The sequence below is a fragment of the Macaca nemestrina genome, chromosome 20 (genome assembly GCF_043159975.1).
Source record: "Macaca nemestrina isolate mMacNem1 chromosome 20, mMacNem.hap1, whole genome shotgun sequence".
NCBI lineage: Eukaryota > Metazoa > Chordata > Mammalia > Primates > Cercopithecidae > Macaca > Macaca nemestrina.
Genome location: NC_092144.1, coordinates 59,541,275 through 59,558,352, shown reverse-complemented (window position 1 = coordinate 59,558,352; position 17,078 = coordinate 59,541,275). Strand labels below are relative to the sequence as shown.

General features: G+C 52.8%; 1 protein-coding gene across 16 annotated transcripts in view; it reads right to left on the bottom strand.

The window, feature by feature from the left end:
• Positions 1-17,078, bottom strand: part of KASH5 (KASH domain containing 5) — a 31,477-nt gene that overhangs the window by 9,534 nt on the left and 4,865 nt on the right. For 12 of the 16 annotated variants that reach the window (XM_071087459.1, XM_071087452.1, XM_071087454.1 and 9 more), the window contains 10 exons: positions 15,187-15,291; positions 14,476-14,662; positions 13,937-14,001; positions 11,847-11,913; positions 11,421-11,582; positions 10,432-10,549; positions 10,051-10,101; positions 2,180-2,257; positions 1,848-1,904; positions 1,472-1,531 (listed from right to left, as the gene is read on the bottom strand). In XM_071087459.1, the coding sequence (XP_070943560.1) occupies positions 1,472-1,531; positions 1,848-1,904; positions 2,180-2,257; positions 10,051-10,101; positions 10,432-10,549; positions 11,421-11,582; positions 11,847-11,913; positions 13,937-14,001; positions 14,476-14,662; positions 15,187-15,291 (950 nt within the window). The other 4 variants (XM_071087455.1, XM_071087456.1, XM_024797709.2 and 1 more) reach the window with 3 other exon arrangements.

The window sequence follows — 17,078 nt, the reverse complement described above, 5'->3', positions numbered from 1 at the left end:
AAGGGCAGAAAGCCATGACAGAATGTTAGGAAGCCAAAGAGAGACAGAGAGCAACAGGAATCCAGAAGCTAAAGCACAGGCCAAGAGGCCGGGAGCTGTGGCTCATGCCGGTAATCCCAGCACTTCAGGAGGGCAGATCACGAGGTCAGGAGATCGAGACCATCCTGGCTGACAGGGTGAAACCCCGTCTCTACTAAAAATACAAAAAATTAGCCAGGCATGGTGGCACGCACTTGTAGTTCCAGCTACTTGGGAGGCTGAGGCAGAAGAATCGCTTGAACCCAGGAGGAGGAGCTTGCAGTGAGCCAAGATTGTGCCACTGCACTCCAGCCTGGGCGACACAACCAGACTCCGTCTCAAAAAAGAAAAACAAAACAAAACAAAACAAAAAGCACAGCCAAGAAAATTAAGAGAAGGGGGCCGGGCGCGGTGGCTCAAGCCTGTAATCCCAGCACTTTGGGAGGCCGAGGCGGGCGGATCACAAGGTCAGGAGATCGAGACCACAGTGAAACCCCGTCTCTACTAAAAATACAAAAAAATTAGCCGGGCGCGGTGGCGGGCGCCTGTAGTCCCAGCTACTCAGGAGGCTGAGGCAGGAGAATGGCGGGAACCCGGGAGGCGGAGCTTGCAGTGAGCCGAGATCGCGCCACTGCACTCCAGCCTGGGCAACAGCGTGAGACTCCGTCTCAAAAAAAAAAAAAAAAAAAAAAAAAAAAATTAAGAGAAGGAAGGCAGAGGCAGTGATGCATGAAAAAATGAAAGACATAAATGGAAACAGACTCACAGACAGGCAAGGGAAACACTAGGGCTAAGAGACTGGTAAAGACCAGAGCCAAACAGAGAAGACTTGCCTAGGGAGACAGACAGCCTAGACCTAGAGGCAGAGACAGGAACCCACACGAGCCTGGCAGAGACACATAAAGATGAGGAGGGGAGGCTGGGCGCGGTGGCTCACGCCTGTAATCCCAGCACTTTGGGAGGCCGAGGTGGGCGGATCATGAGGCCAAGAGATCGAGACCATCCTGGCCAACATGGTGAAACCCCGTCTCTACTAAAAATACAAAAATCAGCTGGGCATGATGGCGTGCGCCTGTAGTCCCAGCTATCTGGGAGGCTGAGACAGGAGAATCGCTTGAACCTGGGAGGCAGAGGTTGCAGTGAGCCGAGATTGCGTCACTGCACTCCAGCCTGGTGACAGAGCGAGACTCTGTCTCAAAAAAAAAAAAAAAAAGATAAGGAGGGGTGTGTGAGAAGACACCCACAGAGAATGAAAGTGAATGGAAGGAAGGAACAGAAAAAAAGTGAAAAGGCAGATAGAGAAACAGAGGGTGAGACACACAGTAAGTCATACAGTCATACATTATGGATAGAAGCAGCAAGATGTGGCCACCGACAGAGAAAGAGCGATGAGGAGGAGAGGCAGCAAGTCCCAGAGATGGCAAAAGAGAAGTGGCCAGGGCCGCTGAGTTACCTGCGTCGTCACTCTGTATTCTTGCAAGGTCTGGGCCAGGCTCTCCACATGGCGAGTGCGCTGGGAAAGCCGAAAGCCAAATGAGACTGGGACCAGTTCCCCAAAGACATAGTGGGGGGTGGTGGTGGGGGGACTGGCTGGGGGGGTTAAGGGACAAGGGTGAGCTTGAGAGAAGAGCTGGGGCCCAAGGGAGAGCACCGGGCAGAAGGGCTTCTAGATCCCTGAGGGGTCACATTGGGACCTGGGGAATCCCTCCAATCTCTCCGCCTGCACATCCAAGGACCAGACCCAAGTAGGACTTCCCTTTCTAGACCAGGGGCAGGAAGTGGCTGGCGCACACGGAAGGCAAATCTCTTTCCCTCCCCGGGCTCCTCACCTCAGAAAGTATGGTGTCTCGTTGGCAAATGAGGTGTTCACACTCAAAGAGCTGCCGCTGCCAAGAAAGGAGCCGGTCCATCCATCCAACCTCCCAGGACTCCCCTCGGTCCTGCCCTCTGTCTGGCCTGCCCTGCTCTCCCGCACCCCGCCGATTCAACCTCCTGAGATGTTCCGGGACTTCAGGGATTTTAGGGATGCCTGGGTGGTCCTGGGAGTCTGACAGTTTGATGGAAGACCCTGCTCTCATCAGGCTGCAGTCACTAAAACCGGAAATGGGAAAAATGGCCCCAGGGTGGTGGAAAGTTGTCAGGCACTAGGAAGGAGTGGCACCTTCAAAGTGTCCTTCTCCATGGCCAGTTCCTGACTTCTCTTCTTCACTCCATCCCGCTCGGCCAGCAGTTTCCCATTCTAGAAGAAGGAATGGCGGGTCACATTCACTTCAGCAAATGGTGATGTTAAAATTAACAGCAGACATTTGCTAAACACTTGACTGATATGCATCAGGCCTCATGCTAAGCACTTCATGTTTTAACCCATTTAATTCCTCCCACCATTCTGTTGGGACCTCAGCTTTAATTTCTCTGAGTGTGGCTCCCCCATCTATAAAAATGGAGCTAGGCCAGGCACGGTGGCTCACGCCTGTAATCCCAGCACTTTGGGAGGCTGAGGCGGGTGGATCACGAGGTCAGGAGTTCCAGACAAGTCTGGCCAACATGGTGAAACCCCGTCTCTACTAAAAATACAAAAACACAAAAATTAGCCAGGCATGGTAGCGCAAGACTGTAATCCCAGCTACTCAGGAGTCTGAAGCAGGAGAACTGCTTGAACCGGGGAGGCAGAGGTTGCAGTGAGCCAAGATCGCACCACTGCACTCCAGCCTGGGCAACAGAGCGAGACTCTGTCTCAGGAGAAAACAACAACAACAAAAACGGAGTTAAACTAGGAACTACTTTATGGAATTGCTGTGAGGATTAGATAGGTTAATAATCGCTAACACTTACTGAGCATTTTGCATGTGTTGATTCATTTCTTATCCCCAATTTTAAAATCAAAAGAACATAAGCAGCCTGTTATCCACATTATCTATCACCCAGCTTCAATAATTATATGCATTTTCTCAGCTTTGTTTACTAAGATGTTTGTTTGTTGTTTTTTTTTTTTTTTTTTGAGACGGAGTCTCGCTTTGTCGCCCAGGCTGGAGTGCAGTGGCCGCATCTCAGCTCACTGCAAGCTCCGCCTCCCGGGTTTACGCCATTCTCCTGCCTCAGCCTCCCGAGTAGCTGGGACTACAGGCGCCCACCACCTCGCCCGGCTAGTTTTTTGTATTTTTAGTAGAGACGGGGTTTCACCATATTAGCCAGGATGGTCTCGATCTCCTGACCTCGTGATCCGCCCGTCTCAGCCTCCCAAAGTGCTGGGATTACAGGCTTGAGCCACCGCGCCCGGCACTAAGATGTTTGTTAACTGAGTTTTTTTTTTTTTTTTTTTGAGCCGGAGTTTTGCTCTTGTTGACCAGGCTGGCATGCAATGGTGCGATCTCGGCTCATTGCAACCTCTGCCTCCCGGCTTCAAGTGATTCTCCTGCCTCTTCCTCCTGAGTAGCTGGGATTACAGGCATGTGCCACCACGCCCAGCTAGTTTTGTAGTTTTAGTAGAGACGGGGTTTCACTATGTTGGCCAGGCTGGTCTTGAACTCCTGACCTCAGGCGATCCACCCGCCTCCGCCTCCCAAAGTGCTGGGATTACAGGTGTGAGCCACCGCACCTGGCTCTCCTCTAGATGTCTTAAGTAGATTACTTTAAAGCAAATTGCAGGCATATTAGTTCACCTGTAGTTACTCCAGCATTTATTCCCCTACTTGAGGACTTATTTCCTTTAGCAAAACCACAATACCACGATCATACTTAACAAAATTAACAATAACTCAGTATCATCTCATACTAGAAAGTTTGTGCCCCCTTTTTCTTTTTTTTTTTTTTGAGACAGAGTTTCACTCTTGTTGCCCAGGCTGGAGTGCAATGGCATGATCACTGCAACCTCCGCCTCCCAGGTTCAAGTGATTCTCCTGCCTCAGTCTCCTGAGTAGCTGGGATTACAGGTGCACGCCATCACACCTGGCTAACTTTTGTATTTTTAGTAGAGACGGGGTTTCACCACGCTGGCCAGCCTGGTCCTGAACTTCTGACCTCAGGTAATTTGCCCTTCTTGGTCTCCCAAAGTGCTGGGATGACAGGGGTGAGCCACTGGACCCAGCCTGTGCTCCTTGTTCATTTTGGTTGTCTTACAGAGATTTCTTTACATTTACTTTGACTGAGGATCCAAACAAGGTCCACCATTGCTTTTGGTTGAAATCTCTTACTTCTCCTAATCTGACAGTAATTTCTCCCCCCTCCACCCTGACCCTGGTACTCTTCAGGGCCTCATTCTGTGGAAGAAAGCAGGTCCCTTGTCCCGTAGGATTGGTGCGTTCAGATTAGGCTGATTGAGCTCTTGTTCCCTGTGGTTATGTTCACCACTTTCCTCTATCATTATTTCTTATAAACTGGTAGGTAGGTCCAGGGCCTTGTCCAGACTCTTGTTTAATTTTCTAACAAGATTGGGTGGTGCTATATATATCAAATTGTGCCATTCAGGAGGAATGCCATGTCTGGTTGCCCTAACTATTAATAGTATAATCATTTCCAATTTTAAAGAGGAGTAGAGAGGCTGAGACTTGGCAAGGTCACATGGTAAGTGGACTCAAACCTAAATCTGTGTGATTCCAAATCCTGTGTTTATAATCCTCAGACTCTCATCTGAGCCAGACACAGCCCTGGGTGAGAATGGGACACACAGGGAATTAGGTTCTAGAGGTGGAGATGGATGCAGAAGCAGGTAACAATGCACGAGGTGGGCTCCGATGAAGCCTAGGGCCTGGGTACCACGGGAGCACTAACAGGCTTCCTGAGGAGGTGCTGCTGAGTCTTCAAGGCTGAGGAGTTAGCTGGGAAAACAATAGGCTGGAGAAGGCAACCCATGCCAGCCATAAAATGGGACCTGTGCAAAAAAAGGCCCAGATTCCAGTCCAAACTTTAGGGGCACCAAAAACCTATCAAGTTGCACAGGGTTTCAAGGCGAGGGGGTCACTGGGGAAATGCACTTTGGGGCATGGAGGCAGTCCAGAGTTCCCTTTCACCACACTCCTCCTCTTGGCACACCAGGGGATATACCACGGCCAGCCTCTCCCTCTCTCCAGCCAGCTCCAAGTCCTCCATCAGCTGCTCTGCCTCTCAGTCTCCGTGGGCCTGGGCTGCCAGGTGAAGGGCAGAGGAAGGACAGGAAAGGAGTGCTGTGTCAACATCTGTCCACCTGGTAGGGATTTGCAGGCCAGATCCTGGGCCACTCGGCAGGGAACCTGGTTACTCAGCTGCTCCTGCCTCCTTCTGCAGTAACCTGAGCCAGCTCTGTAGGTTCTCCATAGGAAGGCTGCCTGGATCTTCAGTGTCTGAGTGTCTTGTTACTCCAGCATTATTCTACTGTAACTTGAGAACTCAATCTATAGATGCTCTGTAGGCAGCTGTGTGGAGGGGGAAGGTAGAGGGGAGGGAACCAAGAATAGCTCCAGTTTATCGAGGGCCGAGGGTGTCCCAGACGCTGCTCAAGGCACTCGACCTGGCAGCAAGCCTTCCTGGTGGGGAGGAGGCAGAGATGAGACTGCTGTTTGCTATTTACCCTGCTTACTCCTTCTGCTTTTGTTGAGGGATCTACTCTCTCTGTCTGAGGGCAGATGGGTCCCAGCCCCAGCCATGGGAGTGAGTCAAGGTGGAAATCTTGGCAGATGCAGGAAGCTCAGCTGGTGAGCTAATCCAGCAGTCATTCTCACCCCTTCTCACTTGTTCACCTGCCACTCTAGAGGCTGAAAAAGGTCAGATATCCTCCTGGGGTCCTGTGCAGCTGGGGGTGTTATGCGATCCAGTTCTGGTCAGTGAGATGTAAGAGCTGCTGGGGGTGGGGTGAGAGGCTTCTGATGTAAAGAGCCATGAGAGGGGCATTTCCTGGCTCCCCTTTGCACCACATTTTCCTACTTTGAATGAGAACATGAGATTGGAGTTGCTGCAGTCATCTGCAATCATGAGGCCACAGGCAGCTAGGGAGCCACCAAACCACTCAGAGACCACCTTTTTCCCAGAGAACACCTTCTTCTAAACCTCTGGTTAAGGAAATGAATGTCCTGCAGATTGAAGCCATCATTTCTTTGTTCCCTGGAGCCAAAAACGTTCTGGACCTGTCAGTGGCCATATTACCCATGTAGTCTGTTATAATGGTTGAATGGCAGTGAACTGTAATGCAGGAAGTTCTGCCAGGGGGCTTCAGGGAAAGTTTTTCATTCTTTTTTTTGAGACAGGATCTCGCTCTGTCACCCAGGCTACAGTACAGTGAGGCACAATCTCAGCTCACTGCAACCTCTGCCTCCCGGGTTCAAGCGATTTCCCTGCCTCAGCCTCTCAAGTAGCTGGGACTACAGATGCCTGCCCCTATGCCTGGCTAAGTTTTATATTTTTAGTAGAGGCGGGGTTTCAGCATGTTGGTCAGGCTGGTTTCGAACTCCTGACCTCAAATGATCCACCCATCTCGGCCTCCCAAAGTGCTGGGATTACAAGCATGAGCCACCGTGCCTGGCCTTTCTTCTATTTACTTTTTTTGTTTTTTTATTTTGTAGAGACGGGCTCTCACTATGTTGCCTAGGTTGGTCTCAAACTTCTGGCCTAAGCAGTCTTGCTTTGGCCTCCCAAAGTGTTGGGATTACAGGTGTGAGCCACCATGCTGAGCCAGAAAGTTTTTTTTTTTTGAGATGGAGTCTTGCTCTGTCACCCAGGCTGGAGTGCACTGGTGCAATCTTGGCTCACTGCAACCTCTGCCTCCCGGGTTCAAGCGGTTCTCCTGCCTCAGCCTCCCGAGTAGCTGGGATTACAGGTGTGCACCACCACACCCGGCTGATTTTTGTATTTTAGTAGAGACGGGGTTTCACCATGTTGGCCAGGCTGGTCTCGAACTCCTGATCTCAGGTGATCCACCCACCTCGGCCTCCCAAAGTGCTGGGATTACAGGTGTGAGCCACCGTGGCTGGCAAGTTTTTCATTCTTAAAAAGGGATGTTCTGAAATAAACTGTCACATCCTGCCTGCACTCCATGTCTCACACGGTACAGTCATCCTGCTGTGAGGTTCCCATTGCCTCAAGAGGGTGAGTTTTCATGGAAGAGCCAGAAAATAGCAAAAAGTGTTTGGATTTCAGTGTAAAAAACATACCGTACATGTAGGACAATTTTTTTTGGGGGGAATACATGGTCTACCTGGACTAGGCAGAGATCCTTAGAGCTGGGGGTGGCATGCAGGACAGTCAGAGAAGAGAATAGGCTGAAAATAAGCCCAGAGTTTTCCCCTAACCCAGGGCTAGCGATGAGGGGTGGAGGGAATGGATGGAGAACCACAGAGCCCTGGACGTCTTGGGATCTGACAGGCCTTGCGTGCACTTCCCAGAGCACTCTCAGAGTCATCACGGTGTGAGAATAATAGAGATGCTACTTTCTTGTGAAAGCAGAGGCCTCACTGGTGGGTTGTCTCCAGACCTCTGCCCACCCCAGCCCTGTGCTCTCCGGTTTGTCAAGGCTGGGTGGGGTTTGGGATCCTTCAGGAAAATGAGCGAGGGACAGCGACTTTGCTAACAGCTCAGGGACACCAGAGGAGTCTCTCTTCTGTTTCTCTTGCCCCAGAGAAGCCACATCTCCCCACCATGAGCACCCACCCCGACCTGGGGAAATGAGGCAGAGGCTGTGGACAGCGACCCCAGCCTCTTCCCTTTCACAGGAAAGCAGCTAAACCACCTCCATGGCTCTGGAAGGGTGTGGAAGTGGTGGAGTGAGAGTCCCAGCCCGGATGAGAGATCACCACCAGAAGATGAAGAGGATGGTATGCCCAGAGATCCAAAGGTAATGTGAGCCTCGCACTGGATGCCAGCACACAGTGGTGACAAACGTTTGTACAAAAACCATCAATCTCATGAACAGCAGAGAGAAGAAACATTGAGTGAGGACCAGCAGCTTCCTGGCGCACTTGGCTCCTTCGTCAGTCTCCTGCAACTTAGATACCACCTTGAGGTGGGGGGTGGTGACAGGTTTCATTGTCAATTGATGAGTTTGTTTCAATCTAAAAAAACTTAGGTGGGCCCCGAATGAACTAAGATGATGTTTTTCTGTCTCAGATGGAACGGGGCTTGAATTAAATGTGAAGCTGAACTGGGTCTCTTCATATTGTTTGCTAGTCCCTCAGTGAAATGCTGTCAATCCCCAGAACAAGCCTACTGAACAGATACCCTTCTTCCAGTTCTTAGAAAATAAAAGTAGGCCGGGTGCAGTGGCTCACGTCTGTAATCCCAGCATTTTGGGAGGCTGAGGTGGGCAGATCACCTGAGGTCGAGAGTTCGAGACCAGCCTGACCAACATGGAAAAACCCCGTCTCGACTGAAACAACAACAACAACAATAAAAAAACAAAATTAGCCAGGCGTGGTGGCACATGTCTGTAATCCCAGCTACTCGGGAGGCTGAGGCAGGAGAATCACTTGAACCGGGAGGTGAGCTGAGATCACTTGAACCTTGAGATGAGCTGAGATCACGCCATTGTGCTTCAGCCTGGGCAACAAGAATGAAACTCTGTCTCAAAAAAGAAAAGAAAGTAAAAGTAAAGGCTTGAGGCCGGGCGCGGTGGCTCAAGCCTGTAATCCCAGCACTTTGGGAGGCTGAGACGGGCGGATCACGAGGTCAGGAGATCGAGACCATCCTGGCTAACCTGGTGAAACCCCGTCTCTACTAAAAAACACAAAAAACTAGCCGGGTGAGGTGGCGGGCACCTGTAGTCCCAGCTACTCGGGAGGCTGAGGCAGGAGAATGGCGTAAACCCGGGAGGCAGAGCTTGCAGTGAGCTGAGATCCGGCCACTACACTCCAGCCCGGGCGACAGAGCGAGACTCCGTCTCAAAAAAAAAAAAAAAAAAAAGTAAAGGCTTGAGAAGGAGAAGTCACATGCTTAAAGGTTGCCTATTGTGTAAATGGCAAAGATGAGATTTGAACTCAAGGTTGACTTCAAATCAATTTTTTTTTTTTTTTTTTTTTTTTGAGAGGCTCTCGTTCTGTCACCCAGGCTGGAATGCAGTGATGCAATCTTGGCTCACCACAACCTGTCTCCCGGGCTTGTGCAGTCTTCCCACCTCAGCCTCCTGAGTGGCTGGACTACAGGTGCACACTACCATGCCTGGCTTATTTTTCTATTTTTTGTAGAGACGAGGTTTTGCCATGTTGCCTGGGATGGTCTTGAACTCCTAGGCTAAAGGGGTCCACCCACCTAGTCCTTCCAAAGTGCTGGGATTCCAGGCATCAGTCACTGTGCCTGGCTGTTTTATTCACTGTAAAAAAATACGAATATAGAAACAATGCGAGCTAACTGTTTTTGTTTTTTTGTTTTTTTTTTTGAGATGGAGTCTCGCTCTGTCGCCCAGGCTGGAATGCTGTGGCTGGATCTCAGCTCACTGCAAGCTCCGCCTCCCAGGTTCCCGCCATTCTCCTGCCTCAGCCTCCCGAGTAGGTGGGACTACAGGCGCCCGCCACCTCGCCCGGCTAGTTTTTTGTATTTTTTAGTAGAGACGGGGTTTCACCGTGTTGGCCAGGATGGTCTCGATCTCCTGACCTCGTGATCCGCCCGTCTCGGCCTCCCAAAGTGCTGGGATTACAGGCTTGAGCCACCGCGCCCGGCGAGCTGTTAGTGAGCACATCCTATGGGTCCTACCTCGTGCCCAAGACTTTACAAGTATCCTCTAGTTGAAGTCTCACACAACCCAATGAGACAGATGCCATTGTTTTGTTCATCTTTATAGGCAAGGCAACCGAGGCACAGAGAAGGGAGGGACTGGTCCAGGCTTATGTAGGTGGCCTCAGCCTGAACCCGTGTAGGCTGACCCCATGCCCCACACTCTCGTCAAGCATGGTAGTTCTCACAGTGTGGTGTAACCTCAGGGACATTCCCACACTACTGACATTCTGAGGTCTCCCCAAGCCGGCTGAAGGTTGTTTGGTGGCAGGCTGCTGGGGTGTTGGGGGCAGAAGGGAGAGGTGTCAAGAAGACCCTAAGGACTAGGGAAGGGGTGGGGGTGGGTGCTGGGCCTCCACTCACCTCCTCCTGCAGAGTCTCCATCTCAGCCACCAGATGCTGCTGCTCCTTTTCCTGACCAACCCCAGAGAGAGGACAAAGGCTTCATTTCCAGCCTCCTTGCCCCCATGTTGCCCTTCTCCCACCCCTGAGAACACAACCAGGGCCTGGGTCATTGAAGGACAGGGTTGGGGTAATGGGTCTGGGAAGCCCTAATGGCTCCTGCTGTCTCCTTTGTCATGAGAAGGATGGCAGGTAAGATTGAAAAAGTCTAGGGTGAGCAGGGCCTGGAGAGAGGGAGAAAGCCAGGTGGCCTCTGCCCCTTCCTACTCCATAGTCACACTGCCGCTCTGACTCCAGGAAACAAAGAGAGAGGGCACCTTCTTTCCCCTGGGCTAGACCCACCGCCTGCCGGGCTTGGGCCAGAAGGCTGCGATTCTGTTCCTCCAGGCTCCTGGCCAGAGTCTTTAGGTCCTCCAGCTCCTCATCCACGGCCTTGGCAAACTGCAGAGCCTGCTGGGTACTGAATGGGGGTGGGGGTGGATGAGCCATATGAGAGAGAGGAAGGCAGAGAAGCACAGAGACAGATCCATTCTGAGAGACACTAACAACAGAGAGATCCCAGGTGGTGGGCAGGGACAGAGACCCAGAGAGAGGGGAGGAGAAAGAGACCTGGTGGGGGCACAGAGACCCAGTTTTAACCTAAAAGAGGAGGAGGTGGGAAAGAGACCTAGAGAGAGTGGGGGACCAGAACAGGGAGACCATGATAAACATGAAGAATGACAAAGCACAGAGAGACGAGAAAGGGCAAATGACATGAAGAATCAGAGAGAGGAAAAGAATAAAGAGAGAAATCTGGCCTGGGTGCAGTGGCTCAGGCCTGTACTCCCAGCACTTTGGGATGATAAGGTGGGAGGATGGCTTGAGCCCAGGAGTTTGAGACCAGCATGGGCAACACAGTGAGACCTCATTTCTATAAAAAATAAAACAAAATTAGCCAGGCAGTGTGGTGGGCCTGTGGCTACTTGGGAGGCTGAGGTGGGAGGATCGCTTGAGCCCAGAGGCAGAGGTTACAGTGAGCTGTGATCACGCCCACTGCTCTCCAGCCTGGGTGACAGAGTGAGACTCTGTCTCAAAAAAAAAAAAAAAAAAAAAAGAGAGAGAGAGAGAAGTCTGAACCCTCCTCCAGGGAAAGATAAAAAGACCAAAACAGGCTGAGAGATAAGAACCAGAGAGACACAAAAGATGAAAAACAGAAAAGGGAAAAGAAAGGACAGGTACAGAGTCAAAGACGGAGCAGGATGCAGACAGCGAGCATGGGAGATAGAGGCCAGGTGCTGCAGGCAGGATGGAGGCAGGGGCTCTGGGGAGGGTGAATGTGGGGTCAAGCCCACCTGCGAAGCTGCTTGCGCAGAGCCAAGATCTCCTCCCCAAGGCGTGCCGACCCCTCCTCAGCTGTCTCCACGCTCCGCTGGAGTTTGGCATTCTCCCCAGCCAGACGTTGGTTGCTGAGCTCCAGGTCCTCCAGGCTGCTCAGCAGGTCAGCTGTGGCTTGCCTAGGGGCAAGGAAGGGGTTCAGGTCACTGTCCACAGCCCCTGCCTCATTTCCCCAGGTTGAGGTAGGTGCTGGTGGTGTGGAGATGTGGCTCTTTGAGGGAGAGAGAAACAGGAGAGAGACTCCTCTGCTCTCCCTGAATTTTCGGCAAAACTCCGTCCCTCACTCATTTCCCTGAAGGATGCCAAGCCCTACCCAGGCCTCGGCAGGCTGGAGGGGACAGGGCGTGGGCAGGAGGGTCAGGGAGGGCTGTGAGGATAGGTACGGCTCAGGTCTGGGGTCTTCGTCGCTGAAGCTCTCCAAGTTGGCTGGCTCCTCAGCTTCTGGGCATCCTGGAGGGAGAGAGACAAGAGGGTGTTGGCTTCCCTGTTACCCTTAAATGTAAGGTGCCCCAGGGCTATGAGATTGGTCTCTGTCTGGCTCCACCCTCGTCTGTGCTCTGGAGGATCTCATGGGCTTTTGGGGCTGCAGTTATACCCACTGTAAAGCCCTCTTCCTTGTCTTCTACCTTGAGCTCAGGCTGGATCTCCCAGATAACCCCAACCCCCCACATTCTTTACACCCAACACTGGTCAGCACTTCACCTTCCCCTTCCCAGATCCCCCACCAACCACCCAGCCACTGGGCGGACCTGGCTCCCTTGCTCCCTGTCACCCCCAGTCCAGCAGAGCGCAGGCTTCTTCCTCCTGCCCCTGACTCTCTGCTCCACCCGTCCTCTCTGTCTCCACACCCCGGCCCTTGCTTTCTCCTCTTGGACCCTCACCACAACCTCTTCTCTGGCCTCCTGGCCTCTAGTCCCTCCTCTGCTCGCAGCCCTCCCTGGGCCCCTAAGCCTGATGAAGGAGGTTGAAGAGAACTTCCTTCCCTCCCCACCGTTTTTTGTATGGCTAGAGAAATGGAACATGACCACCTTTTTTTTTTAAAAGACAGGATCCTGCTCTATTGCCCAGGCTGGAGTGCAGTGGTGTAATCACGGCTCACTGCAGCTTTAACCTCTCAGGCTCAAGCGATCCTCCTGTCTCAGTGTCCCGGCTGGGACCACAGGTACATGCCACCACACTCAGCTAATTTTTTATTTTTAGTAGAGATGGTGTCTCACTATGTTGCCCAGGCTGGTCTCAAACTACTGGGCTCAAATGTTCTTCCCACCTTGGACTTCCACAATGCTGGGATTACAGGCTCACGGCTGTAATCATGACCACTTTTTTTTTTTTTTGAGACGGGGTCTTGCTCTGTCGCCCAGGCTGCAGTGCGGTGGCGTGATCTCGGCTCACTGTAAGCTCCGCCTCCTGGGTTCATGCCAGTCTCCCGAGAAGCCTCCCGAGAAGCTGGCACTACAGGCCCCGCCACCTCACCTGGCTAATTTTTTGTATTTTTAGTAGAGACGGGGTTTCACCGTGTTAGCCAGGATGGTCTCAATCTCCTGACCTCGTGATCTGCCCACCTCGGCCTCCCAAAGTGCTGGGATTACAGGAGTGAGCCACCGCACCTGGTCCATGACCACTTTTTTATGAAGCACCTCCTATGTGTGAGGTCCTGGGGATATAATGGTGAGCAAACCAGCCAACTAAACCCAGGCACCGGTGGCTAACTAGATAATCAGATTTCCTTTGCAGGTAGATGTTCCAATGGAAAGGCCTACAAGTCTAGGAGTGAGCATGGGAAGCAGGGAACTCTAGCCAGGGGCATACCAGGGCTTCCCCTTTGCCAGAGGTGTGAAGGATAACGGCCTGGAGCGGTGGCTCATGCCTGTAATCCCAGCACTTTGGGAGGCTGAGGCAGGTGGATCACCTGAGGTTGGGAGTTCGAGACCAGCCTGACCAACATGGAGAAACCTCGTCTCTATGAAAAATACAAAATTAGCTGGGCGTGGTGGCACATGCCTGTAATCCTAGCTACTCGGAAGGCTGAGGCAGGAGAATCGCTTGAACCCAGGAGGCGGAGGTGGCGGTGAGGGAGTGAGGAATGGAGGGGAACAGCCTGAGCAAGGGCCTGTGCTGGGCAGAAGTGGGGCACATTCGAGGAAGGGCAGCAAGACCAGTGGGCCTGCGAATGCCTGGACTAGAGTGAGGAGGGGGTGATGTTAATGATGATGGAGCAGAGGTAGGTGGGGCCTTGTAGGCCTCTCTGATAGGGCTGGTGTGAGGAGGAAGAGTTGGAAACCATCCTCTGAAGAAAAAACCCCCAAAGCTCAGGGAAGGAAGGGACGGAGGACCTAGAAAGTCACACTCACAGCTCTAGGCTACAGTAAAGGTCCCTGGTTCCCACCCTATCCCTTGCTCTGCCCTGAGTGGTAAGTTCCCACACTGTCTGACCCAGGGCCTGCCTGCTTCATTCTATATATAGCTATCTCACCAGATGGCAGTTGCTGGGAGGTCAGGGCTCCCTCGAAGGCGGTCTCCTCTTCCAGCTCTAATCCCCTGTATCAAAGGGATGAGGCTTAGAGCCCCACTGTAGCCGCCCCTCAGTCCTCACCAGCCACAGGCAGGGGGATTGCAGGTGGGAGGAGGGGACCGGGTCAGGTGAAAGCTGGCACCACAGGGTAGGAGGGTGAGGCCAGATGGCAAGTGCCTGCGGCCAGATGGAAAAGCAGGAGGGGCAAGGAGTGGGTTGGGTGAAGGGATGGCGAGGGACCTCTGTCAGCCCCAAGCTCCTCCCTTCTCCAGCCCCATTTTATTTGTCTCCCAGACCCCCTCTGCCTCCTCATCCAAATTATTTTGTCCTCAGACTCCCTATCTACCCCCTCTGAATCCCATCTCTTCATTTTTCTCTCCACAGCCTCGTTCCAAACACAGTAGGTCCTTGGGCCTAAAGGATGCTGGCTCCAGTAAGCAGGTATGAGGTTAGATCTTAGGAAGGGCTTCCCAGAGGAGAATGAAGGTGTGGGGACTCACCCATGTAGTTGACAGGCAGCAATCCAATCACGCATGACAACCAGGAAAGTGTCCAAGTCCACAGTGGCGTTAGGGCCCTCCCCATTGGGGTCCAGGCTGTTGGCCAATGTTTGGAGGCGTGCATCCTGGGGGCCCTGGCCTGTCACCGCCTCCAGGTAGGCCAGCACCTGGGTCACAGCCACAGTGCCTGGGACAGAGCATGCAGTGAGGGGATCTGGGGCAAGTGGGGAGTGGTGGGTATGGACTGGCAGCAGCTTGGGAGCAGGATGTCACTGGCTAGGCTGGTGGCACTCCTGCTCCATAGCCCAGTGGAGACACACTGGGCAAGCCCTTTCCCCTCCTCTGAGTCTACTTTTTCACCTGGAAATGGGGCCCAGTCATCCCCCTATCACAAGGTGAACCAAAGGGGATGGACATGGGGACAGCACCAGCCATGCCCCACTCCACCATGGTGGCTGCCTCCCTCCCCCATCCCACGACCCCAAAACTCTACCCTCTTCCATCAATGTCCCCCAGGTTTTCCTCATTCTAAAAGGCCTTCACTCTGTTATCCACTTTCTTCTTCCTGAAGCTTCCCAAAATCACCTACTTTGTTCCTGCAATACCCCCAAGAGGGGCCCTAGCCCAGTCTTCTCCCTGAGGCTCCCCAGTTCCCAGCCTCCACCCCTCTCCCGCCCGCGCTGGTCCCCAGCACCCCTCCTGCCCCACCACCTGTCCTCTGAGGGTCACAAGCTTCGAATGTGGAGTTGAGTATTTGCTCCTCCAAGCTGACCGGCATCCCCAGCCTTGTCTCCTCAGGCTGCTCCCAGAGGTACACTGGGGAGACAAGAGGGTTCAGCTCACCAGTGAGAAGAATGAGGAAGGAAGAGGGGTGACCCCAGGTCCTCAGCCTCCTGGGCTCTGCAGAGGGGAGGGAATTCACTCAGAGCACCTAGAGTTAGGGCCAGCGGGGAACAGCAGGAAGCTTCAGGAGGGGGCAACAACCTAAGGGTCTCTGAGTTTCTTCCCCCCATCTTTCAGACCAGGAAGTCCCCCCGGCTGTCTTTTTGTGTCCAATTGGCTTAGGAGCCCAGAGAAGGACACTCTGAGATCACCCTTTCCTCCTCTCCTCTCCAGCCTCCCAGGCTGGACTCAGAAAAGGACAGGGCGGGGGAGGGCAAAGAAGAGAGGATTCTGGGAGGAGCTGAGAGTGAAGGGGGGCCCAGGAGCCAGGAACAATCCAATAATGCGTGGGCAGCCCAGATCGATCCCGCCTGCTGCATCTCCGGTCTCCCAGCCCACCCTGGGGACCAGGTCTCTCTCCTCCCTGCATCCCTAAGGTGAGGCTGGCATCATTGGAGCCCATGGCCGGGGGCTGAGACATGAAGGGATGGGGTAAACCAGGCAGGGTGGGCAGTGAGGGAATGGCTATGAGCTGGATCAAACCATATGCGTGTGTCACATAGACCTGGGTGCAGAGTCCAGCTGCACATCTGTGGGCAAGTCTGTTCTCTCAGAACCTCAGTTTCCCTACTGGTAAAATGGGGGGTGGGTGGGTAGAGTGATCCTCCTCACCAGGGCTGAGTTAGCTCTGTGGATGTGAAGCACACATGTGTACACACACACACACACACGTCCTGGGGTTTATTTGTCTACTGTTGTAGCCACAACACCTGCACATAGTGGGTGCTCAACAAATGCTCCATGACATAGGAAGAGATCCTCAACTGCAGAAGCCACTGGGACTGGCCCAGCCTCCCTCCCAGGGCTGGAAGTGACCTTCTAGGCTCCCTGCCCTGGCCTTGAACAGCTGGGTGCAGCAGCTCACTGAGCACAGGCTGCAGGACTGGGTAGATCCAAGGGGTAACTAAGGCTTGGCCTCAGACAAGTGGCGGCACTTGGGGCAATGGACTCAACTTCTCTTGGGCCTCGGTTTCTTCCTCTGGAAAATGGGGTTGGTGTTACCTCTTTCCTAGAGAGAAAATGAGATAAAATCTAGAAGGGCTTTGGCAGAGGGCCTGGCACGTGGTGGGGACTCAAGAATAGAATTGAACACTTATTGAGCATTTAGTAGGTGCCTGGCCTTTTCTGGGCACTTTACATGAACTGTCTAGTAGCATATTAATAATCGATGCTATTATAATCCCTACTTTACAAATGAGGGGACCAAAGCATAGAGAAACTAAGAACTCAGCAAAGGTCACCCTGTTTAACATATGAGTCAACTTTCTCATCCCTCTAGCTCTTCCTGGGTTCTTCGCAGTGCATGACATTTACATTCCCTCTGGCTTGAACCCACGCTCCTAGGTTTGGCCCTTGGGAAGGGGCGTGTGAACTCACAGTTAGGGAAGACCAGGGCTTTAGCCCCAGTCTGTTTTCCTCCTCTCGCTGTCTTTTTTTCTGAGACGGAGTCTTGCTGTGGTACCCAGGCTGGAGTGCAGTAGCTAAATCTCCGCTCACTGAAACTTCTGCCTCTGGGGTTCAACCAATTCTCCTGCCTCAGCCTCCCGAGTAGCTGGGATTGCAAGTGCCTGCCACCAGGCCCAGCTAATTTTTGTATTTTTAGTAGAGATGGGGTTTCACCCTTTTGGCAAGGCTGGTCTTGAACTCCTGACCTCAAGTGA